The sequence below is a fragment of the Paroedura picta genome, chromosome 5 (genome assembly GCF_049243985.1).
Source record: "Paroedura picta isolate Pp20150507F chromosome 5, Ppicta_v3.0, whole genome shotgun sequence".
Classification (NCBI taxonomy): Eukaryota; Metazoa; Chordata; class Lepidosauria; order Squamata; family Gekkonidae; genus Paroedura; species Paroedura picta.
The window spans coordinates 35,372,454-35,399,120 of record NC_135373.1 but is presented as its reverse complement, the minus strand read 5'-3'; the positions used below and the strand labels follow the sequence as shown (position 1 = coordinate 35,399,120).

Sequence of the window (26,667 nt, the reverse complement as noted above, 5' to 3'; positions counted from 1 at the left end):
AAAAAAAAATACTGTGTTTCCCCGAAAAGACGACATTGTCTTATATTTATTTTCCTCAAGAAAATAAGACTATGCTTATTTTCAGGGGGGGGCTTATTGGTATTTAGAAAAGTCGGTGCCATCAACAAAGGTGGTTGTGCGGGGTGAGAGAGACCCACAGACTGTTGCTGGTCAGTGCTGCAGAGCAGCAGCTTGACTGGTGTTTGTGGGGGGTGAGAGAGACTGGGGCGGCCAGTGCCGTGGTGAGGAGGGGCAGGGTGTTGATGCTGGCAGCACTCTGCGCCTGCATGCGGGTGTCGGCTGGCGCGCTGGTGCCAGCACCGCTCCTCCCCTCCACGCCACTGGTTGCCTCACAACCCTACCACTGTTGCTGGTCAGTGCTGAGGGAGAGAAACCCACAGTGCTGAGTAAAACATCAGCCACAGCTTTACTTCTATGGCGTATATAGTGCACACACTTAGAAAGCCTGCCACGGCTTATTTTATGGGTATGTCTTATTTTCGAGGAAACAGGGTAAGCCCTGAATGATGATATTTCAAGAGAAAGAATATATTTATCCATAGATGGAATCTGCACATCCAGAATGATGTGCCCCTGCGATCAAACTCCCACTAAGTGGGGCGCTGCTTGCAGCGTCAAGAATCACAATGAAACAGATAGTTATTCCACTATGGATTCTGTTTCACACGGAACATTGAAGGATTAGCTGCCAAAATTAGCTTAGGCACATACCCAGCATGGGAGAGAAACAAAGATTCCCTAGATTGTCTGACCTACCTGTCAATTACATTTCAGACTGCCAATATTTTTTGAGCCTTGACATCTTTTGATTTCTTTAATCAAAATTTCAGCACAAATAAATATTTTAAAAATCTTTTGGAGAGAAACCATGTTCAATTTAAAAAATTAACTACTGTATTATAGCATGGTTCTAATCTACTGGATAGAGGACAATCCTTACAACTTTCTACTATTTGTCAACCCCTGCCCCCAATTCTAGAAAACATGTACTTTGGGTTTTTTTTATTTTGTAAAAAAAAAAAACAACAGACAGATACCTCAGCAACGGAAAGCACACAAAATAAGGAAGGGTGTTCAGGATCCAGACCCTCTAACTTCATTCCGACTTTAAATCCATTCTTGTTTTGTGGAAAGGACTGCAACTGCAAGGGGAAGGAGGGGAATGTTATTCTACACTTATGCTTGCGGTTCATAGCAAATTCTTCTTTAGTGGCAAGAGGAATCTATGAACTTTATAGGATTTGTATTCACGAATAGATTCATCCTGGGCCTTTTCTGCTTACTGCAGATTTTCCTAGCAGTCAAGTGTTAAGCTTGACTTCAAATTTGGTGCCTGCCTTTACTCACCATTATTTTTTCTCCAGTGTATTTATTCCATAGCTACAATCTCCAAAACATACTTTTTCTTAATTTGTGTGGGAACATCACTTGTGATTTATGGAGGGGGGGGAAGGTCAAAGGTTTTTTTTTTTTAATTGACACAACTGTCCCATCGCAGTAAGCAAGTAAGAATCTTCTATTCAAGTAAGCACCTGCTTTTTAAAACCTTATGCTTAAGTTCCTCAAATGAAAGGGAATGCACACAAAAGACTGCAATCAAAGTTTAAAAACAACATCCTGAAATTGACCGAGCTGCACACAGAAACACACATACAGCCCCAAAGATTTCATCCTGCAGCGGTGGTCCCCATCCACCGGGCCGCGGCTCCTTCTTCCCGCCCCCCCCCCAGTAAGAAACTTGCCAGGCCGCAAGCAAATCGGCCACAAAAGCGGCCTGGGAGGGGGGGAGGGAGGGAGAGGGAAGCAGGACCGCGCATGCGCATTCGCACCATGCGTGGGCGCAATCGCGCGTGTGCAGCACTCCCGCGCATGTGTGGCACTCCCACACATGCGCATTTGCGCCATGCACGGCCAAACACGCATGCACGCATGCGCAGGAGTGCAACACATGTGCATTTGCAGCTGCGCAAGGCGCAAACGCGCATTTGAGGCTTCACATGCGCGGCATGCGCGGCCGGGCAATCGCCCTCCCCGCCACCGCCGGTCTGCAGCCTCAAGAAGGTTGCAGACCACTGTCCTGCAGGGTAGATTCCTTGGTGGACTCTGCTGAACAGTCTGATTGAAACTGGGCTGCCCAGCAGAGCCTGCAGAGAGACTTCTCCCTGCATTACAGGCTCCTTGATGGGCTCTGTTAGGCAGCCCAATCTAAACAGGTCTTTCCAGCAGAGGAGGAGAGTTCTCACCATAGGCTTCTTTGCAGGCTCTGTTAGGCAGTGTGGTCTAAACCCGGCTACCGAGCAGAGCTCCAGCAGAGCCTGTGGGGAGAACTCTCCCCACAAAATCAGCTCCTGAACACACACACACCACCACAGTTGAAAAGACTCCCGCCTGTACCTCAGCCTTTTCCTATGACTAATTCCCCCCCTAGTGATCCAAGTTTAATGATGAACTCATACTGCTAAACTCATATCACTTGTTTTAAAAACAAAACAAAACCCTTAATATTTAAGATACTGCAAACCTCTTTGAATAGTTTAAGCGGCGCAGCCATCATCCGTTCTTCTTCTAAGTAAGAAATCCAGTTCCACACATACTTCCTTTCAGGAATAACTAAATAACGAAGAGAGAATGAAAAAGTTCAGGTTTATGGATGGCAGCTGAGCAGAATGTGAAGCACACACAACATGCATGACTTGGAACCAGGATATCTGAAGGACTGTCTTCTCCCATACATTCCTGCTGAGAAATTAAGATTGTGAGGAGATGCTCTTCTGACTGTCCCACCAATTAAATGCTCATTTGGTGGGTAAACAAGGGAGCAAAACACTGGAACTTACTTGAAGATTTCTTCTCTCCAGTGGGGCTATCAAAACTAGTCAGCTCATGCCTCCTGTCGTTCCAAGCAGGACTATGTAAATTTGTGCAGACGGCATGGGCTCAGAGCAAGGCTGACCCTCTAGTCTTAGAACAAAGTCCTTTTGCTCCTGTTTTTGTTGGGGGGGAGGGTGTATGTTTTTTAATGTGGCTAAATCTCAAATAGACAGAGGGTCCACCTTCCAGTGCTTTAGCTGTAGGTTACTTCTGCCTACAGTATTAGTGGCTGGAGCTCTGGCACCAAACTGCATGGCCTCTTGGGATGCACTGGCAGCAAGTTTTGCAGTCTTTGAAATCTTTAGGATGGATCTCTTGAGCATCAAGGGGTCAATATCTAGCTATTGATGGATGTTATCAGCCCAAGTCATGATGGCTCTGGCAAAATCTGAGAGCTTCAGTGTCAGAAAGGCTGTTTCATGGGATCCCCTAAGGCCCTCTCATTGTTATTATTACCTACTGAATCCTTAAATGTGTTATCCACATCTTTAGGCTTGGGTCCTTCAAAATCTGCAGAGGGAAGATGGGAAAAGCATGGGGAAAACCTGAGCAACTGCCCTATTAGAGTTTTCCTGAACTGTAGAATCCAAAAAAGGCCTCAGAGAAGCTTTGGGGAGGGTAAACTGCTCTACTGTGCTGCCACCCCTGCTTGGATCACCCTCTTGTTTGCATTGGAGGTACTAACTTACTGCCTCTATGTATCTTGGTGTGTGTGTGTGTGTGTCCAACTTTCAGCTCCAATATTCTCACTCCCTGTAGGCCTGGTAGCCTCTGAATCTGTACAGGGCAGGCCACTTGCTGCGATCTCATGTTTGTTTGTTTTTTTTGACCCAGTAGAGCTCTGCTAAGCTTTTCCAGTGTGATCAATGTGATTCTGTATCCTAGGGATTTGGAGGGGGGGGGAAGCTTGCCTGCCTGATTCCTGTGTAAGACCTCCGCTTTTAGTATCAGGTATCAGAAAATGGGAGACTCATAAGGAGTCATTCATGGGGAAGGGGGGATTAACTACTGGGAAATTACCTCCCCCAATCCAAATCTACTCCCAGATACCTTACCAACCTCCAGCTGGTGGCTGGAGACCACGTAGTTTTACAAGTAGGCTATAGAGTCCAGTTCCTACATGCCTGCAGGTGAAGGGTAGGGCTTAGTTTTCAGGTTCTTATTTGCAATTACTGCCTCTGTTTGGTTCAGAATTGCAAGGGCTGTTACAATTTGTACCTAGATTAGAATATAATAATTCTACTGCCAATTTAGTTTGTGAGGCTGCTTCAGATAATATGAGGAGAGTGGCTTTACTGAACTCTGGTGTGCAGCTGCAAGTCTTTTTGCATGGAAAGTGCTTTTTATTCCCCATCCCCCCCACCCCCCTGCCAATCATAGCAGACTGATGGCAACCCCACAGGTAGTATTTTCAGGACAAGAAATGTTCAGAGGTGGTTGGCTATTCCCTGGCTGTGGATCAATCCTGCTGGCCTCGCACCGATGTTGGCTTTTTACGCATAATGTCAGAAATGTAGTTTACTGTTGTTATATTAAGACTGTTACCCATGCTACACCATGCTTCAAGACAAAATTTCATTTATTTGTAATACCATATTCATATTTCACAATATATAATTACATACTGTTTTTGTTATTAGCTACTGTGCTTTAATTATGTTCAATTTAGAACAATGAAAATACATCCTGCATATCAGATATTTACATTACGATTCATAACAATAGCAAAATTACAGTTATGAAGTAGTAATGAATATAATTTAATGGTTGGGGGTCCCCACAACATGAGAAGTTATATTAAGGGGTCACGGCATCAGGAAGGTTGAGAACCACTGGTCTAGCCAAATTTGCATAGCCTTGCCTGCAGTGAGAAGAGACATGACCTAATCAGTTTTAATGACTTTCCCAACTGAAGGAGAAAGTCTTTTCTGTGGCAGCTCTACAATTATGGAACAACCTCCCCAGGGAAGTACACCTTGCCCCTTCATTGTTACTCTTCAGGAGGCAGATGAAGACAGCTTTATTTAGAACCGCATTTGATTGATTTAGCTTTTACTATCAGCAGTCCTAATTGCTGTTTTTAATCTGTCACTTTTATATATGTTGCCTGCCACAAGGCAGCTTGTCTGGGAGCTGCAGGTTATAAATTAAATAAATAAATAATGTACTTTGTAATTATGGTATTTATTGTGTCTTTCATAATGTTTTATGAGTTCTGCAACGGAGAGCCAAATGTTTCAAATAATTTTTTAAAAATCCACTTGCACTGGATCGACCTATCTTTCCCATTTAAAATAGGGGAACAGCAAGTTTCTTAAACTGTTCAACATCTTTAACACTACAATTTTCCCCTAATTAAATAATTGGTAAGGGAACTAGTGAAACAATCAAAACCATATGTTACTTTAAAACAAAAATCACAACACAGATTGTGTATATTTTTACAGTGTTTTTCATGCTTCTAAGAAATTGAACTTCTCAAGCTGATGAAATAGTTCCCGAATACAAAACTATGAGCTTCATCAATAGGGATGGGCACGAACTAGAAAATTTCAGTTCGCTTCACTGTTCAGGGTTCAGGGTACCAAAATGGATCCCTAAAATGGCTTGCAGCCATTTCAGCCTCACAGCAAGGCACACAGTTGGAAACAGGAGGGAGGAGACTAGATCCCTGAAGTAGTTTGTCTGATATGAGGCTGAAATGGCTGCCAGCTGACTGGTGGACCATGAGGTTTAAATGGCTGGCAGTCTTTTAAAACCTCCGTTTTGCTTTTTTCCATTTGGAGCGGGGTGGGTGGGGTGTGCGTGAAATGGCAGATTGGCTCAAACCCAACTGGACAAAAGGTCTAGGAAATGTTTTGGGGAGGCACCTGGGTTCAGAGAAGGTACATCCTCTCAAGCTGGGTTCAGGGGGGCAACCACCAGCCAAATCATTGACAGATTTAATGTCAGGAACTGGTTTGTGCCCATCCCTACTCATTAGTTCTTGAAAATATTCTAGGAGTGCAAACACTGACATGTGAAAGGAAACATAAATAGCAACCACAAGATTATGAAGAATGAATAATCTATGAATCCATAAATCAATGCAAAGAATAAATATTTGAGGAGACAGTGATAATTCCCACCAAAAACTCATAAGACATTTCCAGTCTTACAGACTCTAAAAGTATATTCCCATTCTTGAATTTAATGTTTATCATTCCTATTTACTTGGATACTCAGGAGAGGGAATGCAGCCTGCTGAAGCCAGAAGTTCTTTCACAAGTTTCTATCTACTTGGCTATTCCATTTGACAGCTGGCAGAATATTACTCCTAACTATCAATTTTTCATTTTTCAATCCTGGATATATTGAGATCATCCCAGCCTTCTGCATTGCAAAACAATCTATCTTATAGCAGGTGTTGAACATTAAATTGTAACAAAATCAAAGATGTTTAAAGCTTACCTTGCTTAATTGGTTTAGCACTTCTACGACTTTTCAAATTCAGTTTCTTTTCCTAGACACAAAGACATGTTTAAAAACTGTAAGTAAAAATATAGACATTCATGTTTACCTGTTTGTAGAATGGGTAATAAGAGACAGGGCCTTCTTGGTTGAGGCCCCCAAGAACATCCTCCTTGGGTACATCAGTAAGGCATCTACCTCAATGACACTTTGGCATCCATTTAAATAGTCTTTGGAACTTTAAGTCTCTGTACAGGTTCTGGATTTCTGTGGGCAGTATTGATTTAATCGTCTTGTTTGATTTGGTACTTTTCAGACCACTAGACACTGGAATCCTGAAATTATTGTACTGTGCCATACAGGGGACTGCCGTTGAAGGTACGGAATGCAGCTATTCATCTGATAGGTGGAATTTAACCTGAACATTTTATGCCAACTTTGCAACAAGTGCCTTGCAAATTGTTTCTGTGATCAATTCAACATACTTTTATTTACTGTTTAAATCCTTCAGGAATTTTCCTCTTGAAGGGCTACTCCTCCCAGTATCAACTACCCACTATCCCTGCATCAAACATCTAACTAAAGCCCTCACAACAACTGCTCCTGCATTCCCTTCTGATTACAATCTGAAGACCTCCTCAGCTAGAATGCAGTCCTTCTTTGGATGGCCTCTTAGAAGAAGTCCAAAGGGCACTTCCTCTTGGTATATTATGCAAAAAGTGCAAAGTATACCCTCTTGTGGTTACAATGGGTTATTACTGTTGAAAGTTATTAATATCTTAAATGGGTCCTTGAGTTGCTAGTTTCCTTATGGTAGTGGTGCACTGTGGTCATTTATGGATTATTTTTAATTTTAATTGCCAATACTGTTTTACCTTTCGTACTTCATCATACACCACTTAGATGAAAATTTTAAAAATAGCAAGGTGGCAAACTAAAAATATTTTAAATTTTAAAATTTGCAAGAAAATGTAAACATATCTTAAATGCACTTGGCATAGGTGACCAAGACTTGGGTGAGGGAGGGCTAAACAGTCATCCTAAAATAACTCCCTCCCCCACTCCAGGTACTCAGTCCTCCATCAGTCGGGACACCAGGTTGTGTGTGTGTGTGTTTGTGTGTGTGTGTGTGTGATACTGACCCAGGAGGCTTTCTCCTTCAAGGCAGTCACAGCACCAATGATCCCAGAAATTAAATATATAGGCCTTTAGGTGGGGCGCAACCAAGGGCCAGGCTATCTGGCTGGTGTACCATGAGCCAAGAGGGGCAGAGGTATAATGCATATGTAGTTGGCCTCATTGAGCCTAGCAAACTATCCACTTCAGTCAGCGTTAGTCATCTGAACCCATCAAATACTCCCTCCAAAGGCAGGTAAGGGGCCTCTAGTTCCCTTACTATATCAATAGTTGGGGAAGGCTGCAGCACTGTTGAGATTTTAACTATGAAATGGCTCGCAAATGCCTCACATCTGATGTTCAGTTCTCTAGTGTCCTATAAGATGTTCTTGAGGCTTTGTCACATATCTTCCTCCAATCTTGCTCTAGTCATTTCAGCTACCTTTTTCTTTTATGTAGCTCTTTGGTATACTCGGGGCTCATTTAAGGTGGGCTCGGAGAGGATGTTGGTGAGTGACCTCATCGATGGTGACCAGCATTTGTTTATGCCAGCCATTGACCAAACCCTCCAATGAGTTGTCATCGGTTCTTACAGAGCATTCAGGAATCCTTTTGATTCTCCGTGGGTGGGCCAAAATACACCCAACACCCAACCAGAATGCAAGTGGGATGATGAACAGGGCTTCAGGGTATAGGGGTTTGACCATGGGATGGCATTTGCCGCTATCAGCTCCACTTCCAGCTCCGCCCCAAAGATCAAATCCAGGGTTTGGCCTGCTTGATGGGTGGGACTGGCAATAAAATGTGATAGCCCCAGTTCCAGCATGGAAAACACAAGGTTTGAGCCACTTCTAGTAATTCTGCATGGGCATTGAAATCTCCCAGAACTCACAGCCTTGGATACTGCAATGCTCAGGCAGCCACTGCTTCAACAGGGCATCTGGCAGTGTGTTGGATGAACAGTACACACCCAGATGCCCAAGCTCTTAGCAATGTCCAACCTGAGGCCAACACATTCAAGTCTTGGGATTGTTGGGGCAGAGAGCAACCTGAAGGAGAAAACAGTCATGTATCATGTCAATCTTGGAATTAGTCTGGAGATGTACCCCTTCCATCTGTTATCTCTTTGTTCTTTGCATGGCTCTGTTGTTGATAGCTCTACTTGTTATGGTAATGTCTTATCTCCTGTTCTCACTTAGAATGTAAACCTGCTAAATGGTGGCAATGTAGTTGTTTTGCCACCTTTGTGTTAATCAGAGTAACTGTCTCTGATATTCACACTCTCCTGGATCCAATGGATCTTCCATTGGAGTGTACTTTCCTATGGAGTTCTAAGCGTGGGAGTCCCTGGCCCTTTGGGGTAACAGTGTCTTTGACAATCACTATACCTGTGTATGACTTCTATCTGGTGTTTTCCTGCTGTACCTTCAATAAAGACTACCTTCAGTTTTATTCCAATACCTGTAACTCCTGTCTGTTGGTTCTGAGAGGAAATGTGGACTGCATTCCTTGGGTCATGACATAAGATCAGGATCGCAACCTCCTCTCGTGTTCTGAGGTCCAGGATTGATGGAGGACCGAGAACCTGGGTGGGACAAGCTCTTTCATGTTGAAAGTTTGCCTTCGTTCACCCAGGTCTCGATCACGCGTGCTAGGTCTACTTTATGTTCCACAAAATATACCTGAATAATATAGGCATTGCTGTTGATCAACCTGGTGCTACACAGCATATGTTCCTTTGCCTCTCTTCCTGCATGTTGGGGGATCGGGATGGAGATTAGAAGGGGTGTGAACATAATTATCTCGCATGCCTTCGCTTGTCCCCTGAAGACAGAGGTCCTTTGGCTGTGTAGGAAGGGAGGATGCAAGAAAGCATGCCTTCCCTGTCTTGACAGGGTGAAGCTGCAGGCTGCACTATTATTCAGGAATTTGGAAGTGATTCTGGATCCCTTCTTGAATATGGAGGTGCAGGTCACTAAGGTAGCTCAACAGATGTTTTTCCATCTATACCAGATGATGCTACTAGTGCCCTATCTAGCTCCAGAATACTTAGCCATGGTGATACCTGTGACGGTCACGTCCAGGACAAACTACTATAAACTAGCTCTATGTGGGCCTGCCCTTATCCTTGACCCAGAAATTACAGTTGGTATATAATGCATCCATCCAAGTCCTTATGAAGTCCCCATTGAGAACTTACATATGTCCTGTTCTCCAGCAGCAGCAATGGTTACCAATTGAGTTCCGGATCAAGCTTAAGGTGTTGATTATAATGTTCAAGGCCTTACACAGTCTGGGACTGGCTTACATGAAGGACCGCCTCGCCAAACACATACCCCCTCAGCAAATTCCAATCTATTGATGATCCATGGCCCTAAAGAGGTGCTCCTGGTCTTGACTAGAGCCCGGGCTTTTCCAGCCCTCACTCCAGATTGGTGGAACGAGCTGCAGGATTAAATGCGGGCCCTTACAGAACTTCCAAAGTTCTGGAGAGCCTGCAAGATGGTGCTCTTTCACCAGGCATCTGGTTGAGTTCCAGGGTCACACCTCCAACATCTAAATGGGCCCCCCATCTACCCCACATCTGGGGTTACTGCCCAGTTGCGAGTCCCCCATCTTGAGCCATGCCATACAGTAGGTCTTCATAGCTGTTAGATCTCGCTCGTTAGGCAGTTTATGGGACGGAGCAATTACAGTAAGAATTTTAGTACTGTTTTAGCCTAAAGCTTGTTTAATTTGAATCTGCATTTGATTTGTTTTATACCCTGATGTAAGCCCCCCGCAGAGCATTTTTGGAGAAGGGCAGCCTAAAAATCCTATAATAAATAATAATTAGTTATTTAGCATGGGTGTTCATATACTCACACATATAAATCGCTCATTTAAAAATGCCAGCTTTATTCTTTTAATGCAAAATTACACTGCCTATCTAGTCCAGCCTTACTCAATGTTTTTACTGTTAAGAAACCCCTGAAATATTCTTCAGGCTTCAAGAAACCCCAGAAGTGGTGCAATCATGCAGAATATGGTTGAGAAGCATATCTGTAAACACGCCCACGCAGGGTCCCTCCATTCCCACCCCTGACTATGGGGGGGGGGGGTTGACATGACCATATATGGTCATATCAGCCAATAAATGTTTTAACAAATTTTAGAAATATATAAAGAAATAATTAATTCCCATTCATTCACAAAATTCTTCTAGGGCCACCAAGAAACCCCAGGGTTTCACAAAATCCTGCTTGAGAAAGCGTGGCCTGATTTTTAAAAAAAAATTCTGGCTATTACACAGATGTCTGATCACTGAAGTTAGCCTCTTGTGTATGGGATCATCCATTACCTCATCATCTTCTGCATTTTCTTCCTCATCATCAGAATCCAAAAGCAGCTTCCTCTTCCGTCGAAGACGCTTTGAGGGCCTCTCAGTTTCATACACTTGGATGCTACTTGTCCGGTTTCCACAGTCAGTTGGAGAACACTTAGAAACTCTAGCAAAAGACATAACACAAAATGAATGGAAAGCTACCTACACTTGGTTATGGATGAAAAAGGAGTCTAGATTGAAGGCTTTCAAAAATGACATGTATTTGCAGTAAACACAGTAACAGGAAGAATGTCCTTATGTCATCCCCAGAATTGGTTCATTACAAATAATGGCACTTTAAATGCCCCTTTGAAGAAACTTGATGACATTGCAATTTAGGTAACTATTATTCACTGGATTCCTAATTAACAACTTTAAGGCCAATTATGTACAAGAATAATCTCCTGAACAGTGCAGTTCGCACAGCAATGCATACTGCCTTGAAGCTGTGCCTAAAATTCAATTAGGGGCATAATGCTTCATAGTGGAGTGAGAGGGGGAAATGTGCATTGTAAAGGTTAAAGAACACTTGTGTTTTCATTCAATATAAGCTCCTGAAAAAGGATTTTTTCCCCCATTTCCCAGTACTTTTTTTGTAGTGCAATTTTCCCTCCTTATGTTTCAGTCTTATGACCTGCTAGTCCAATTTTTTCCTTGTCACTTCCCATTTGATAGCTTCGTGTGTGCTTTCACAGAGAAAGTGAAAATATATCCATTTTTTGTGGCTGAAACTAGGTGTCAAAGGAAAATTTGTGCAAAGCAGATGGGAATACAGGCTTCTTATTTGAGTTAAAAGCTTCATTTTCCGCCTTGAGTTTGTTATCTTCCCTCCCAATTTACATAGGCAGCCTTAACATTTTACTAAGTGTCATAACTTAGAGTAAGAAAGGCATTGTGGGAAACATTTGAGATGGCAATATGTAGTTAGAAGTTAAAAGAAATATTTTTACCACATTGTTTACCTAAGCAGGCTTCGAAATATCTGGGTAATCTGATCATTCAGGAAATTAGAATACTCTTTTCATATGATTGTGGTGATCTGTAACTACAATGATATTCCTTCTAAAAATGTGGAGAAAGCATGAAGAATTAATTCTGAAAGTCACCCTAAACCTAGGCTCCTGGTCTCATCCACTGGCTTTCTGCTGCTGATGGGGGAAATTACTTCACCCCTTTCAAAAATGTGAGCCCAGTTTCCATTCTGAATCCTCTTATTCCTTACTAAGATTATTGAGATGCTGTTACCCAGCAGTCTCATGGCTATTTTCTTTTAGTAGACAGAGAAAATTGACATCCATCTGCAAAAGCCATGCTATTAAATTATCTGCATAATTTCAGCTCATACCCCTGTTTCAGTTTTCCAATACCCTTTTTAAAAAATTGGATGTAGGAACTGGAGACGACGTTTCAATAGTAACACCGTACAGAAAAAATTGCAGGGAGGTTGGGGAGCAAGGATCTGAAGTCAGATTTCTCTTCAGTTTTAAAGTAGGCTGCACCATCTACATTGACACAGAAAAATATTCCAGAGCAAAAATATTCACAGGTGCTCCTGGCAAAATATTGGTCAGATGCTAATATGGTATTTAGAGTGCAACAAAATGCACTTTAAGCCAAAACAAAAAGGAAAAGAAAGAAGAACAAAGTTGTCACCTGTCTTTATGCTCCTGAGGGCAAGAACGAGGATTCTCAAAGCCATCCATTTGTCCAGGACACTTGAGACTTTGAGTCTGGAACTCAAATCTGGGAATGTTTTCGGGGGGTGCTGAAAAAAAAAGGGGGGGGATTAGAAAGAAAATTCATATCAATCACATATCATTGTAATTGGAGTTATATTTGCATATGTATGTATATATTAAAAAAAACACATTGACATCGTCCTCTTTTCCCATTCCTTCCCTCAATTTAAGGCTCACCGTCAGGATTGCCAGCAGTTATGGTACTGGAAGGAGAAGAGGTAGATGCATTAAGGATGGCTGAACTGGTAGTTGCAGCTGAGGCAGACAGACCTTTTATCACTTTTGCTTCAGCTTCAGTAATTATCTCCAGTGTTCCAAACTCGCTTAAACGAAACTAGGGGGGGGGAGGGGGGGAGAGAAAGAGAAGAAAACAAAGTAAGCATAAATCCCACAGAATCCAAACAGGGTTTTGAAAGAACAATGATAAAAACAAGTAAAGCAGGCAGATTAAGACTGAAAAGTACAACTGATAAAGAAACAGCATTAAACAAACTGATAGCAGCAACTGCTAGGACAACATGGACCAGGAAGAAACGGGTTATCGATCCACTTTAGGATTTGTGCAGAAAGCAACCACTGGGGTATCAAAACTTTTACAAGCAAAACAAGGAATGAGTACACACAAATGTAATGGTAGTAAGACTAGAGTCGGTCAAGATCAAAATTCTAATAAAGGGAACATCTAAGATCCTGAAAAGGACAGTTTAGTAGTCCAAATTAATATGATTTTTCTTGCTGCATTTGTACACCATCATCCTTCAAAAGAGGGCATACCGAAGAGATCTAGAAGGAAAGTGCCCCTCATACAAATCAGAAAATGAAGCACTCTTTTGGGACGTAATGAAAAATGTAAGGTACCTTAAAGTGAGAAAAGCAGACTACTATTGCACCATCCTTTCTATGCTTCCCCCTAGCCCCCATATAATATTTAACAACTATTTAACACAATTCAGACTATTAGGTCCAATCAATCCAGTCAAACTGAAGCACATTAAGACCACTGACGTGTGGGAGAGATGCAACTCAATCCTATGAACATTTAATAGAAACCACTGTTGTCAACTGAACTTTCTCCAGTATTAAGTGTACATAGGACTGCAATCCTCTTCCGCTGAAATAAACAAGCCTTAAAAAGTGCTTTACTGTGACTGGATCATGCCCGCAGCACATCCATGGCAGGAGCAAATAAACAGCTCTTTAGGTACTGAGAGACTTAGCAGCTGGAAAAAAAGATTTCAAAAGGCAAATGAATGTTTGAAGTTTTAGAGACAAGGACACTTGAAAACTAAGTGAGCATTTGTGTTCCACTTAAGCTATCTTAAGCACTTTAAATAAACACTAAATATTGTTATAATTGTATGGTTTGCAAAGCAATTACATGACAACAAGGCATCATTTTGATTTCAGTAAGAGCAAAAATGCAGCCCTGCCACCTTGTTTATCAATAATTATACACTGTCTCAAGTATGATTTGCTTAATAAATGGGAAAACAACAGAATGGAATATGTTCCTTATAAACACACAGGTAGAATTATGAATTTCAGTGCAGCTATGATACAACATTAAAGGCAGAAGAATTTTAAATATTGTATTGGCCAGGATTTCATGTGGACAATGTACTGATATTTACACTGACTGTTTAAAGATCAGGCAACAGTGACCAGAAATTACTCTGATGACAGAGTGGCGACTTTTTAGGATCACCAGTTGTTAACTGATATAAAAATAGGTGCAACTATCAACCCAGGAAATGTAACTATCAATATCTAACCCAGATCAGTGAACTGCAGTACTCTGCTTCTGAAGAGACACTATTAATTCTCAGGATAAGGAGTCTTGCCTATATCAAATGCCTTTAATATTATACAACAATCTAAGGGGAGGAGAGGTTAAGTGATGAACAAATTTTAATGTAAGCAACATTCCATAAATCCTATTAGCACTAACTAAGGCTGGTGACTGAAGAAGAGCTGGGGGTTTGCACCCCACTTTTTACTACCCAAAGGAGCCTCAAAGTGGCTTACGGTCGCCTTCCCATCCTCTCCCCACAACAGACACCCTGTGAGGTAGGTGAGGCTGAGAGAGCTCTGAAAAAGCTGTGACAGGCCCAAAGTCGCTTAACTGGCTATATGCGGAGTAGGGAATCAAACCTGGTTCTTTAGATTAGAGGCCGTTGCTCTTAACCACCAAGCTGGCTCTCAAAGAGGACAAATTGAGAGAGTTCATGTTCTAAGTCAGGATGCCTCCAAATATCAACTAGCAGGAGACAACAGTTAAGAACAGCTGCTATCCTCAAGCACCTGGATGAACACTGTAAGAATTCTAAAGAGGTCTACACTGAAGCAAGTCCCATATTATTCAACGGGTCTTACTCCTAGGAAAGTGTCATAGAAGTGAGAGCTGGATGTTGAACTAGTCGGGCCCTTTGCCACTGCACAGATATTCTCACCAAAAAAGTCTGCACTTAAGAACAGATCTTCCATCAAGCTATCGATGCAATGACCCCCACATAACAATTAAAACTAAATTCAAATCCAATAACACATTTAAAAGACCAACCAGCCATGGCAATGCTAGAACTCTCTCAATTTGTATCTGGTCCAAAACATCAAACAGAACCTACCCTGGATCTGATCTTTGGGGCAAGGGTCCAGATTGATCCAGTGCAATCTGCAAGAATGCTATGGTTGGAGCCTCCAGGGAGGGCGGTATATAAATATAATAAATAAATTAAATAAATTATGCTCTGAAGGCTAGAGTCAGTGTCCCACTCCCTCCCTGTGTAGGTGTAGAGCTGATTTATGCTTGCCCAAGAAGACATGGATCCAATAGTATTCTGGAATGCTCCAAGGGATCCAGTGCTCCCCACTGAGTCAGTAGATGAACTACAAGAGAACTGGCATAGCCATCTATCCAAAGCCATTGACAAGTTCGCTCCCTGACACCTTTTCTACTCTTGCCCTAAACCGGCTTCATGGAGTACCCCAGAGCTGAGCAAACAGAAACAGTAATTGAGATGGTTAGAGCGAGTTTGGCAGAAAACTCACAACGAGGCCTAAAGAACCTCTTATGCTTATGAAAATTTATGGTGTGGCATTGAAAATTCATGATGTGGCAATAAAGACCACAGAAGAGATTATATTGTAGCCTCTGTTGCATCTGCTAGCTCTTGCCTGGCACATTTATTTAAAACAATTCGGACAGTCTGAAATTGCACAATTAGATATTAGCTGTGAGGCATTTGTGAGCTGTTTTGTGGACACACTCTACTATGACTTAGTCACCTTTAAAGCAATAACAGAACTGGAGGCACCTTGGCCATTAAGAGTCTTATTTTGAACCACTTCAGTTTCCTTGGTTGATGTGGACAGGACTCTGACATCTGTTTGGCCTAACATACAATCCCTGGTCGGCCTAACACAATCTATCATGGTCTTCTAGTCCTTAGGCAGCAAGCTTTCCTCCAAGGGGAGGGAACCTCCCAGCAACATGACCTGGTGTGTGGAGTTCTTCAGGGAGGTGCTCTCTCTCTAATGTTATTCAACATCTAAAGAGGAAGGGTAAATAAATTGAATTATAAATAAATTCCATTGGGTGCCTGCAAGTGTACCCTTGGGGGTGAAGGAGTGCTCTCTAGCAAGTTCCGCTATCCCATGCATAATTTTATACATAAACCTTACCAAATCTTATTACAAAATATAGTACAAAACATTATAGTACATTTCTTCTAACTGTGTGTGCACAAGATGTGATTTTCTTAATTTTCCCCTTTCACTGCCAACTTTGTACTGGAGGTACTCTGACCCTTGAGAGGTGGAGAAGGTGCGATATACTGCAGGAGGAGGCAAGAAAGTTCCCTTCTGCACCCTGAGTCTAATCCACTGTTACACAATAGCAGTTAAGTAATTATTGCATTTAGCGTGTATCAAGCCTACTGATGATTTATCATTGTTACTGTTGTAATAAAATATTCATCAGTTATTTCACAATATCTGACCAAATCTTTTTTGACTAGACAAATATTCAGTCCTAAGCCTTAAGAGCAAACTGAGAACAAACAGCATCCTCTACCTCAACTATTACTTCCATTTGGATTTCTCCCCTAAGTAAAGTGATTATGTGGTTGGAAATGCATAACCCTAGTCTGTTTTTATGCAGAGAAAGTTAAGTTATGCTTCTTAGCTGACATCTCCAGAAATCCCAGATATACAGTAAGAAAGAACAAATAGCTAAATCGTTATGCATCAGGAAAAGTCGGCAAAAATTAAATGTTTTGGAAATATAGCAACACCAATTTTAGCTTGCTTTTATTATCATGCCAGCAATTCACATCACAGGGTCAATGTATTTCACAGCATGCCTTTCCTCTACACTGACAAAAGAACATTTGCTAATGTAATACGCACTAAGTCAGGGGCTTTGTTTACCCTATCCCTCCTTTTCCTTACTTGTATGTTGCTACCCGGCAAAGTGGCAACGCCGTTTTTCCAGTCTAAGGCACCCATAACATCGAAGTCTGCAGTCTGGGCGATGGCTGGTTTTCTCTCCAAGAGATTCTGTTCCATCTTTCGACTTAGTCTTTGGGTTTGTTTGTTTGTTTTTTAAGTTAAGAAACAAAACTAGGCTTGAAAAACAAAACAGGTACAAAATCAATATGCTAGTTGCTGACATTCACCATATTAGAATGACTGTTTTTGCTTTCAAGAGCAAAAGGTTTCCAAAGATGAAATAGTGTTAACCTTCCCAATGAGGCACATGTCAGTGCTGAAGTTATAGGTATTAAATGGTATGTTTGGTGATGTACCTCTTGCTGGCTTCCTGCATGTATGGAACACTAGTTTGAGCAGTGTTGTTGCTCACCTCACTGTAGAAGAGGAAGCCAGAACATTTATAACTTCAGGAAGGAGCCACAGCTGGTAACTCACACCAGACTTTCCACATATGCGGACCTTTTGCATCTTCAGGAAAGGATAATGCATGGAAGCCATCTGCTTGAAACTTCCAGAAAAGGTGGGCATTGCTGGCTAAGCGCTTAGAGCATTGAACTAATCTGGAGGACCTTGGTTCAGTATTTCAATCAGCCATGAAAGTTAACAAGGTGACTTTTGGCCAGTCACTCTCTCTTAGCCTAACCTATTTCACAGGGCTCTCTGCAATGAGGGTAACACAAAGAAAGGAGAATCAAGTACAGCTTCCTAATATCCGGGGGGGGGGGGGGGGGGATATGACTGAAAGCACTGTGAAAGTCAGATTTCAAATGCTAAAGAAACAGCAACAGTAAGTGAGGAGTTTAAAATCTTCACTAAGCAGAGAGATTTGGCAGCTCTGAGCACTTTGATTGGTCAACAGGAGCTGAGAGGGAATTATTCTATAAGGAGACAAGAGGAGTCCCTGACCAGTTAAAAAAGGGGAAATCAGGTATAAAGATTTCCTCAGATCGGTGTGAGGGAAAGTGCTTCAGACTACGCAGTAGTCAGTGGGATACTGGTATTTCTAGAAAGGGAGAAAGTGGTGGTACTAACAAAGAGTGCCCACCTTCTAGAGCCAAACGAGTTCAGGGGAACTCATAAAAACAAAAGAAAAACAAGTTTGTGGATAAACAAAGTAATGAAACTTCTGTTTAGAAGATATCTCAACACCTGAAAGAAAACCCTATGAACAACCCAAAAGCCTGTAGCAAAGAACTTTAATTCTGTATAACAAAAGTTTGAATTCCTCATTTCAGCTACCCTGTTCCTCTTCATACCAAAAAATCTTCTTCTATTTGTTGTTGACAATACCTCAGTGCCATTCTGACAAGGACACTCCATTAAAGTAAAGGAGGCATACTTCCTCTTCTTATACCTTCTTCCCCAACCACAGGACCTCCATCTGCAAGGGGCTAAGTTTCAGGTAGCTCTTCCAGAGCCATCCTGCCACAGCTGGGTGTGTATCTAGTTGGATGCAGACATAGCTAGGTGTCATTAGCTTACTAGGCCAGTTATGCAAGTGGGTGTATATAGATAGATGTTAAATAATATTGGGGAGAGAATTGCATCCTGTGGCACCACACAAGGGAATAGACAGTGGCATGACTACTTTTCTCTGATAGCTACCCTCTGCCCCTGACCTTGGAGAAAAGAGATCAGCCACATGGTTGACTATGTCAAATGCTGCCATGAGATCTAGTAATGCAAGCAAGTGCTGCGCTGTCTCAGTCAAGCTACCTCTGGAGGTGATCTGTGAGGGCAACTAACACTGTTTCCACCCCATTGTTATGCCAGAAACCAGACTGGAATGGCTCCAAGACAGACGCTTCCTCTAGCAATACTTGTAATTGATTTGTGGGTGCCTGCTCAACCACCTTCCTCAGAAACATTACATGCAAGATTGGGCAATAGTTGGTGGGATCCAGAGAGTCTAGTGATATTTTTGCAGTGAAGGCCAAACCACCACCTCTTTTAGCCTTTCCAAGAACATCCCTGAGGACAGGGACAGATTTACAATTTTCCGGAAAGGCTTTCCAAGCCACTTGTTGTCTACAAGTGACAGAGAGAGGACACGTAGTTGTCCTCATCAAAGCTAGCACCCTATCCACACCAGTCTGGGTAAGACTCCTGGAACTACTAAAAACCACCCCCAGACAAGGCCAAGGGATCTCTAGCTGATTCACTGTCTCAACATCAATATCACCCCCATCCACCTTCCCCCCTATTGTAGCAGTCTCTATTTTGGCAAACTAACCAATTCCTGCATCTTCTGTGGGAGCTCTTGAGGTCCCAGAACTAGTGTGTGAAGATAAAGTCTCCAGTAGGGCCCCTACTATAGGGTACAGACGGTCTTTTGAAGGGCAGGAGTGCTAGATAGTTCCATATCTGCCAGTACCCCGAGATCTAAAATCAGGCTTGGTAGTAACCTGAGCCCGCAGATGGGATTTTATTGATGGAAAACTGTCTGACATAACATTTCAACTCCTTTGGTGCTTATGGGCTCTCTTTGCCTCAGTTGGAGCAGCCCCTCTCGGGGCAGTACTCACCAGGCCCCATTGCCCTGCTGCTCACAACAGGAGAGAGAAGGGCAGCTAGGAGAGAAAAGGGACAAGTAAGGGGCAGAAAAAGGGGGAAAAAGGGGTATGGTTAGGAAAAAGGATCTATTTAGATAAGCCGAAAAGCCATATAGCTCATGCTACCCTGCTCTGCCTGTCAGAGGCAGGAGAAAGACTGGGAAGAGACAAGCATGCATGACAGAAAGTGGAAGGAGGGTGCCTTTCTTTCTTCCGCTTCTGCCTCCTTGAGAAAACCCATTTCTCAGATGTCCCCTGTTTCAGAGGGGGAATGTCCTATTCTAGAAAGAGCAATATTTCACAGAGTGCTAATCACAAGCTAAATCCAAACTCTACAAAAGGAAGAACTGTTTGATTAAACATTGCATGTGAACAATGTAGGTGTGAGGGAGGAGTCAATCCTTCACAGAGTTATACCCTTCTAAATCCAGGACTTAGAAAGGTGCAACTCTGCTTAGGATTGCATTGTAAGTGGTGCTACTCAGTATACATATTAGCTGAAACTTTTTACCTCTCATATACAATGAAAGATTTATTTAGGTATTTTTAAAACTTATTTAGAGTAGCAAAACAAAATAAAATCTTATAGTGTGGGTTTTTAAAAGGCTGTTCTAATTATTAGAAATTATGGTTATAGTTCTCCAGCCAGTTGACGGCTTACCCACCCAAAGACATTTAAAGGAATTTACTCAGGTTTCAGGAAAGCAAATATGTATTTAATTCAATAATAACAATTTGAAGAGTCTAACTTCCCATAGTAGAAAATCCAAGTGCTTTATTTCCTATGCTTCTGGCACCGCCTGCAGGCGGAAGGAATTGCTACTTTGGTTTCCACTGTTCTGCAAGTGCCTTTGCTACAGGGACCTCTGAGTGTAGCACAAATCAGGTACCTTACAGCAGGGGTAGTCAACCTGTGGTCCTCCAATTGTTCATGGACTACAATTCCCATGAGCCCTTGACAGCAAATGCTGGCAGGGGCTCATGGGAATTGTAGTCCATGGACATCTGGAGGACCACAGGTTGACTACCCCTGCCTTACAGTACAACTTAACCAGATTTACTGCCTTCTACATCCACTACATAGGAACCAACATGGTCCTTACTCTAGCCTGGTTATTCACAGTCAGTGTAAATTGAGCTGCCTTACACCAGAGGTAGTCAACCTGTGGTCCTCCAGATGTTCATGGACTACAATTCCCATGAGCCCCTGCCAGTGTTTGCTGGCAGGGGCTCATGGGAATTGTGGTCCATGAACATCTGGAGGATCACAGGTTGACTTCCTCTGCCTTACACTACCCAGAGTCCTACCCAAGCCTACTGAACTGCTAGCCTGATTCCCAGATGTCAGTTCGGACACTTCCCCCTTTCATCTCTCTGAGAAATAATTAAAATGTCCAGATATCATAATCTCCTTAATAATGTAGCTTGATGGAATCAGGATAATTTGCCTATGGTGCAAGATGTTTATTGTTCACTGACTGTAATGCGTTCTCCAGCACTTTATCATATATCCCATTAAAATTAACATCACCACTTGCTGTGGCAATAGAAGATAAAATCATAAAGCACGAGAGAATCATGCTAATCAGAGCAAATAGGAAGCAATTTGCCGTTTGACAAGACTTTACATTGGAATTCTATACCACTCCAAATACTGGGATCAGTTTTGCCACCTTGATTCATGGAATTTTTTTGCAACAAACCCTTACAATGGGAAACATTTCTAGAGAATGGAACTACTTAATTCAGTGACATCAGTACTGAATCACATATGTTGGGCACTTAATGTTTTCTATCCCAAAATCAAGGATATTCATTTATCCATTCATTCATAGCGATAAATATAAACTTATAATAAAGGTTGCAAACAGATGTAATGTCCTACTCCTTCAACAAAGGCATAATCTGTGGAAATGGACAACTCAGTTTGTCATCACTCGGTCGAACATACCAGCACATTTTTCTCCAGTCCTGTTACTATCTCTATTTCTTATTTTTTTAAATTCATTATTCAATTTATAGCCCTCCTTTTTCCGAAGCTCAAGGCGGGTTACAGAAAAAGTCATACCCCCAATTTAAAACCCATCCCTAAAACCAGCACCCCAATAAAACATCAGGATAGCAAAGTTCCCTCCCCCTCCCCACAGACAACCACCAGGGGGTCTGCTCAATGATATGGCGTAGCCTGAGGGGGGCCCAGTGATCTTAAGAACCCAGCCTCAACCAAAAACCTGGAAGAAGAGCTCCGTTCTACAGGCCCTGCAGAATGCTGATAGTTCTGTCAAGGCTCTCAGCTTTCCTGGGAGCTCATTCCACCATATTTCTTGGCACAATCTTATTAAGATTTTCATGGACTCAGTTTTGTGACTTGGAATTGCTTTGCTGCAAAGTAGTTAATGCATAGCTATATCCATATTAGAGAAAGCATATGACAATGCTGATGGAGCAATCCTAAACTGGTCTACTCAGGAGTAAGTTCTACATTATTGCCTGGAGTTTATTCCAATAAAAGTCTACTTAGGATAGCAAAGGAAGCTGTTCATGCCTCTCTGGTTGAGGATCTTTAATTTTTTTAAAGAAAAGAAAGTGGTTTTCCAATAAACCAAGTGCTGATAAAACACATTGCCATAGAACTGGTGACAACTGCATATGCAAAACAATGGACAATTCATCCAGGCAGTCCAAATGGAGAAAAGGTAAAAGAGATTGAACAGAGTAATAGTGTCCTAGAATATCCCTTTTCCCCCTTCCTTGCTATTTTACTTTGTTTTCCTCCCTGTCACTCCTTGCCAATCTAAGGCAGGGGTAGTCAACCTGTGGTCCTCCAGATGTTCATGGACTATAATTCCCAGGAGCTGGCAGGGGCTCCCTGCTCTACCCCTGCTCTAAGGCACAGTACAGATGTAAAACCAAATCCTGGTTGGCCACTATATGAACAAAATGGGTAATCTTCAGGCACATAATTGTCTTCTGCCTATAAAGGTAAGCGGCCAGCTAGTATTCCCATTTGGGGGCAGAGCAAGGGGTACACATTTCATCAGCAGACATATTTTCTAACCACCAGTTCTGGATGCAACTGTCCTGGACTCAAAGTCAGGTGCGAGGGCTAGACCATATTAAGACTGCCTACATGCCCCCTCCCCCAACACACTAACAAATGACTTCTATTAACATTGTTTGCTATTATGTCACTACCAACAAACTATACTTTGCTTTCCCCCCTTCAAAACCAGGATTATAACTGGGAATAATAAACCAGTATTTGGAAACCAACTGGTTTACAGGAAACACAACCACCACAGTTTACCACAGTCTGGATATAATGTCAAGCTATGATTTGTAGTAAAGGCAGAATTCATTTACTAGATCACTGAGCATAAGACTAGAAAGAGGGCATGAATTCCAGAACCACCCAACCTTGTTCCCATCTGAACTAAGCCTTACTGAACTATTTCATCATCCCAACTCATTCCCCAGGTATATGAACCTGCAAACAGAGACTGGGTCCACAGGACAGCAGGGAAGCTTGAACTCCTGATTGATGCTATAATCTTATAACAACTTGTCAAGAGCTTCGAGACAGTAAGCAAACACATTATAAGCTCTCACTTGCATGTGCAAGTCTCACTGAAATGAAGATGCCGACATCACAACATCCAACTCCATGCTGGGTTGTGGCCTGTGATTTCAAGGCTCAAGTTTATATATGTTCTAAAACAAGACCAAAGATGCCTTTAATTTCCAGTGAAAACGTATGGTTTCATAATAATAACTGTTAATAATTATCCTTTCCAACAATAAAACAACATTTCCACCCCATCTCCTGCTTCCAAATAATTCATTTTAAATGCAAATTTAGTGAGTATAAAGACACTATTAAAGTTTTATTTAGTTCTATATATTTACTACAGTAGGGAATAAAATGATTTCAAAGGAGGCAGGTGTCTTCCACTAAAGAAATGAAGCAGACAAGCCCAGCCATGCCAATTTCTCTGAGAAGTGGCTAAATAGTGTACACATTTCAGTGGTTCAGAGTACTTCACGTGTACTGCCTCCATAATCTCACAACAGTTCTGTAAGGCAAGTGATATTATATCCATGTCATAGGAGAGGGTTATAGAGAGTGGTTTACCTAAGGTCACCCATTAGTTTCATGGCTGAGATCAAATTTAAACAAATTACTTCTAGATCCACATGTTTAGCCAGTTATTTATGAACATGCTCAATGCCAACAAAAGAAATAAATAAGCAAATAAAATTAAGAGTTAAGCAAAACAGAGGGGAGATAAAATTACTGTCATTATTTTTAAGCCCTATCCTCCTCTCTATCCTCCTCCATGGCCTTCCAATCTCTATCCAATCTTCAATGGCCAATGAGAAAACCCGTTTGGCAAAACCCCCACTGGACCCCATCCATTTTCTAAATGGACCAGGGAAGCATGGCAGGTGCCCTGCAATAAGCCTCTGTGAAAGAGACAAGACATTTTTCTCTAGGCTTGTTGGCAACCCTATATACAGAGAGTTTTACATTGGCTACTATGTTGGTCTGCACCATACGAGAGATATTTGAGTCCAGTATCATCTTAAAGACAAACAAGATTTCCACAGGATAAGTTTTCAAGAGAGCTCTGGTGAAGGTTGTTTTGACACTAATGAGCTTATACCCTGGAAATCCTGTGGGTCTTTAAGGTGGTACAGAAGTCAAATCCTAGAGTGCATGCATGGTGTACAGGCTAAAGGGAGAACAAGAAAGAAAAACATGCATCATGGGTGCAAGAAGAATCAGAAAAAATAAGAGTGCAGAGAGTAAGACCAATATGTGGAGCAAGAAAAAAATGTGTTATGGAGTACAGAAAGAGCAATACAGTGCCCAGACACCAGGCCCAGTTTAAGAATTTGCAGGACCCTAACAGAACACAACTGGTGCTGTTACTTGTGCTAAATAAGCAACTGTGGGGGCTCCCTCCCAGGGATAGTTGAAAGTTTGAAAACAACTGGCAGGTTCACTTTGTTGAAAACACTTCTCAAACTTTGGTGGGACATGCAAGTGCAATGCCCCAATATCTAAGGGGACCTTCATGCTTATGCGGCTTGCGATCCGCATACATGCTGAATGAGTGATGTGCATGCTGAGTTACTAACAAAGCGTGCGCATGATTCTTTTTTTGTTCTTGCAGCTCACAAGCTGCATAAGTAAGAAGAACACAACACACAGGATGAAGGCCCCTGAACTGTTCAGCACTACAGTGGCCCTGGAATCACATAGCACATAGCACATGCTACAAGTATAAGCCGCTTCGGACACTATGGTGAGGGGGAAAAAAGCAAGAATGTACTGTAAGATGCAGAGAATGCCTAGATGCTACGGAGTGTAATAAGCAGGTGTCCTATGAGGTGCTCCTCGGGCAGAGAAATGGTTGCAGGAAGCCACCTACTATGGTAGCTGAGGGCACGCTGTGTCAAGCAGGGGCACCAGAAGAAGCTGTGCGCCTTATAGTCAATGGCAACCTTAACTTGTGAAGGGCAGGACGGAAAAGGGAGGGCAACAAGGGGCGCCTTAGGAGACGCAGCGAGAACAAAAACACACGCGCTGCGCAGCGGGGAGTGAGAAGAAGAAGAAAGGTTACAACAGACTAGAACATCGCGGGGAGGGGGGGGAGTAACATAATGCTTTAAAATGTCCTCCCCACTCGCTTGAGCGGAAGAGGCCCGGACACATTCAAGCCCCCCCCCCCCTTCTCTGTCTCTCAATCCTCGAACAATAATACCAATTTAAAGAGCCGGTTTCCTGCGAGGAAGCAAAAGGCGCCCCTCCTGCCTTCCTTCCCAAAGTTAAAAGTTTTGAAGAACTTCGCCGGTCGTGGTGCAAAACTCCCCCCCCCCCCCTCGCGCAGAGATGGCAGGAGAGCTCGCCATCCTCCGCCTCCGCCTCCTCTTCCAGCGTCCCCACCGGGACCTTCCCGTGAAGGGGAAGGAGGCGCCCCCCTCGCCCCGTATGACTCGCCCCCTCCCCTCACAAAATGGCGGGAGGGGCTTGAAGTGTTTCTTTCGCCCCCCTCCCCTCCTTTCTTCCTCCACTCGGTCTCAGACGGGGAAAGTACGAGGGAAGCCGGAGAAAGGGGGAGGGGGGGAGAAAGGAGGGGTCCAAAAGCGCTCCCGCTTTTCAGACCTCCACCTCCTCGGCCCCTCCTCCCCGGCCACTCACCCTTGCCTACGGCCGTCGCGTCCTTTTAATTCGCCTCGCAAAATAATATCGATATATTTTTAAATTTTCCTCAGGGGGTTAACTGGAACGGTCACGGAGCATGCGCGGAATCGCCGGGCGCGGGCCGTCAACGAAGCCTCGGAGGGAGGAGCGCCAGGCGGAGGCCGAGGGAAAGGCGCGAGCGGATTGGCGGGGCTCCTGAAGGGCGGGGGCGGGGCTTACGTTCGGTTGGCGGGTGGGGGTTCGTGGAGCGTGGCTTCTTCAACTGCGCACTGATTCTAATAATGTTCGTTGGTCATCGTGCAGTGGTGACCACAGTCCTAAGCCTGCTTTGCTAGGAGGGAGCCCCATTGAAGTGCATGTGGCTTACTTTGGGGGCAACCTGTTTAAGATTGCTCTCTTTAGAGGTGGTGTAAGGTGACCAGATTGTCCCGCTTTTGGAGGGACATCTGGGCGTATTGGCAAATTGTACTTATGTTGAAATTTTAATCAAGAGCCCCTCCACCCCACCCCGGTCAATGGTGTCCCGCTTTACCAATGTTAAAATCTGGTCACCGGTTTGGGTGAACTTGGGTAGACAGCAGCCAGGAGACCCTGGTTGCCCAGCTGCTGCCACCAGGCTCCTCATGCTAACTCTTTCACTACTCCCACCTGATAGTTCCTCAGTGTGTCTATGTGCATCTCTCTCACACCCAGGAACCCCTCCTAACCACTTGTGTGTAGCTGCTTGCAGCACCTTTTCCCAGCATGCGTCTGGGATAGGGTTACCAACTTTCACGTGGGGCCTAGAAATCCCCCAGAATTTTAACTGATTTCAGATGACAGAGATCAGATCCCCTTCAGGAAATAAGCTGCTTC

General features: G+C 43.0%; 1 protein-coding gene across 4 annotated transcripts in view; it reads right to left on the bottom strand.

Annotated features, from left to right (window-relative positions):
- Positions 1–25,964, bottom strand: part of LOC143837414 (lethal(3)malignant brain tumor-like protein 4) — a 77,883-nt gene extending 51,919 nt beyond the window's left edge. Inside the window, exons 1-8 of one of the 4 annotated variants that reach the window (XM_077337179.1) lie at positions 25,810–25,964; positions 17,011–17,186; positions 12,739–12,895; positions 12,476–12,587; positions 10,799–10,946; positions 6,343–6,394; positions 2,543–2,631; positions 1,059–1,163 (exon numbers count right to left, since the gene is read on the bottom strand). In XM_077337179.1, the coding sequence (XP_077193294.1) occupies positions 1,059–1,163; positions 2,543–2,631; positions 6,343–6,394; positions 10,799–10,946; positions 12,476–12,587; positions 12,739–12,895; positions 17,011–17,127 (780 nt within the window). In that variant the 5' untranslated portion in view covers positions 17,128–17,186; positions 25,810–25,964. The remainder of the gene's footprint in view (positions 1–1,058; positions 1,164–2,542; positions 2,632–6,342; positions 6,395–10,798; positions 10,947–12,475; positions 12,588–12,738; positions 12,896–17,010; positions 17,187–25,809) is intronic. The other 3 variants (XM_077337180.1, XM_077337181.1, XM_077337182.1) reach the window with 3 other exon arrangements.
- Between the last annotated feature and the right edge of the window lie 703 nt (positions 25,965–26,667).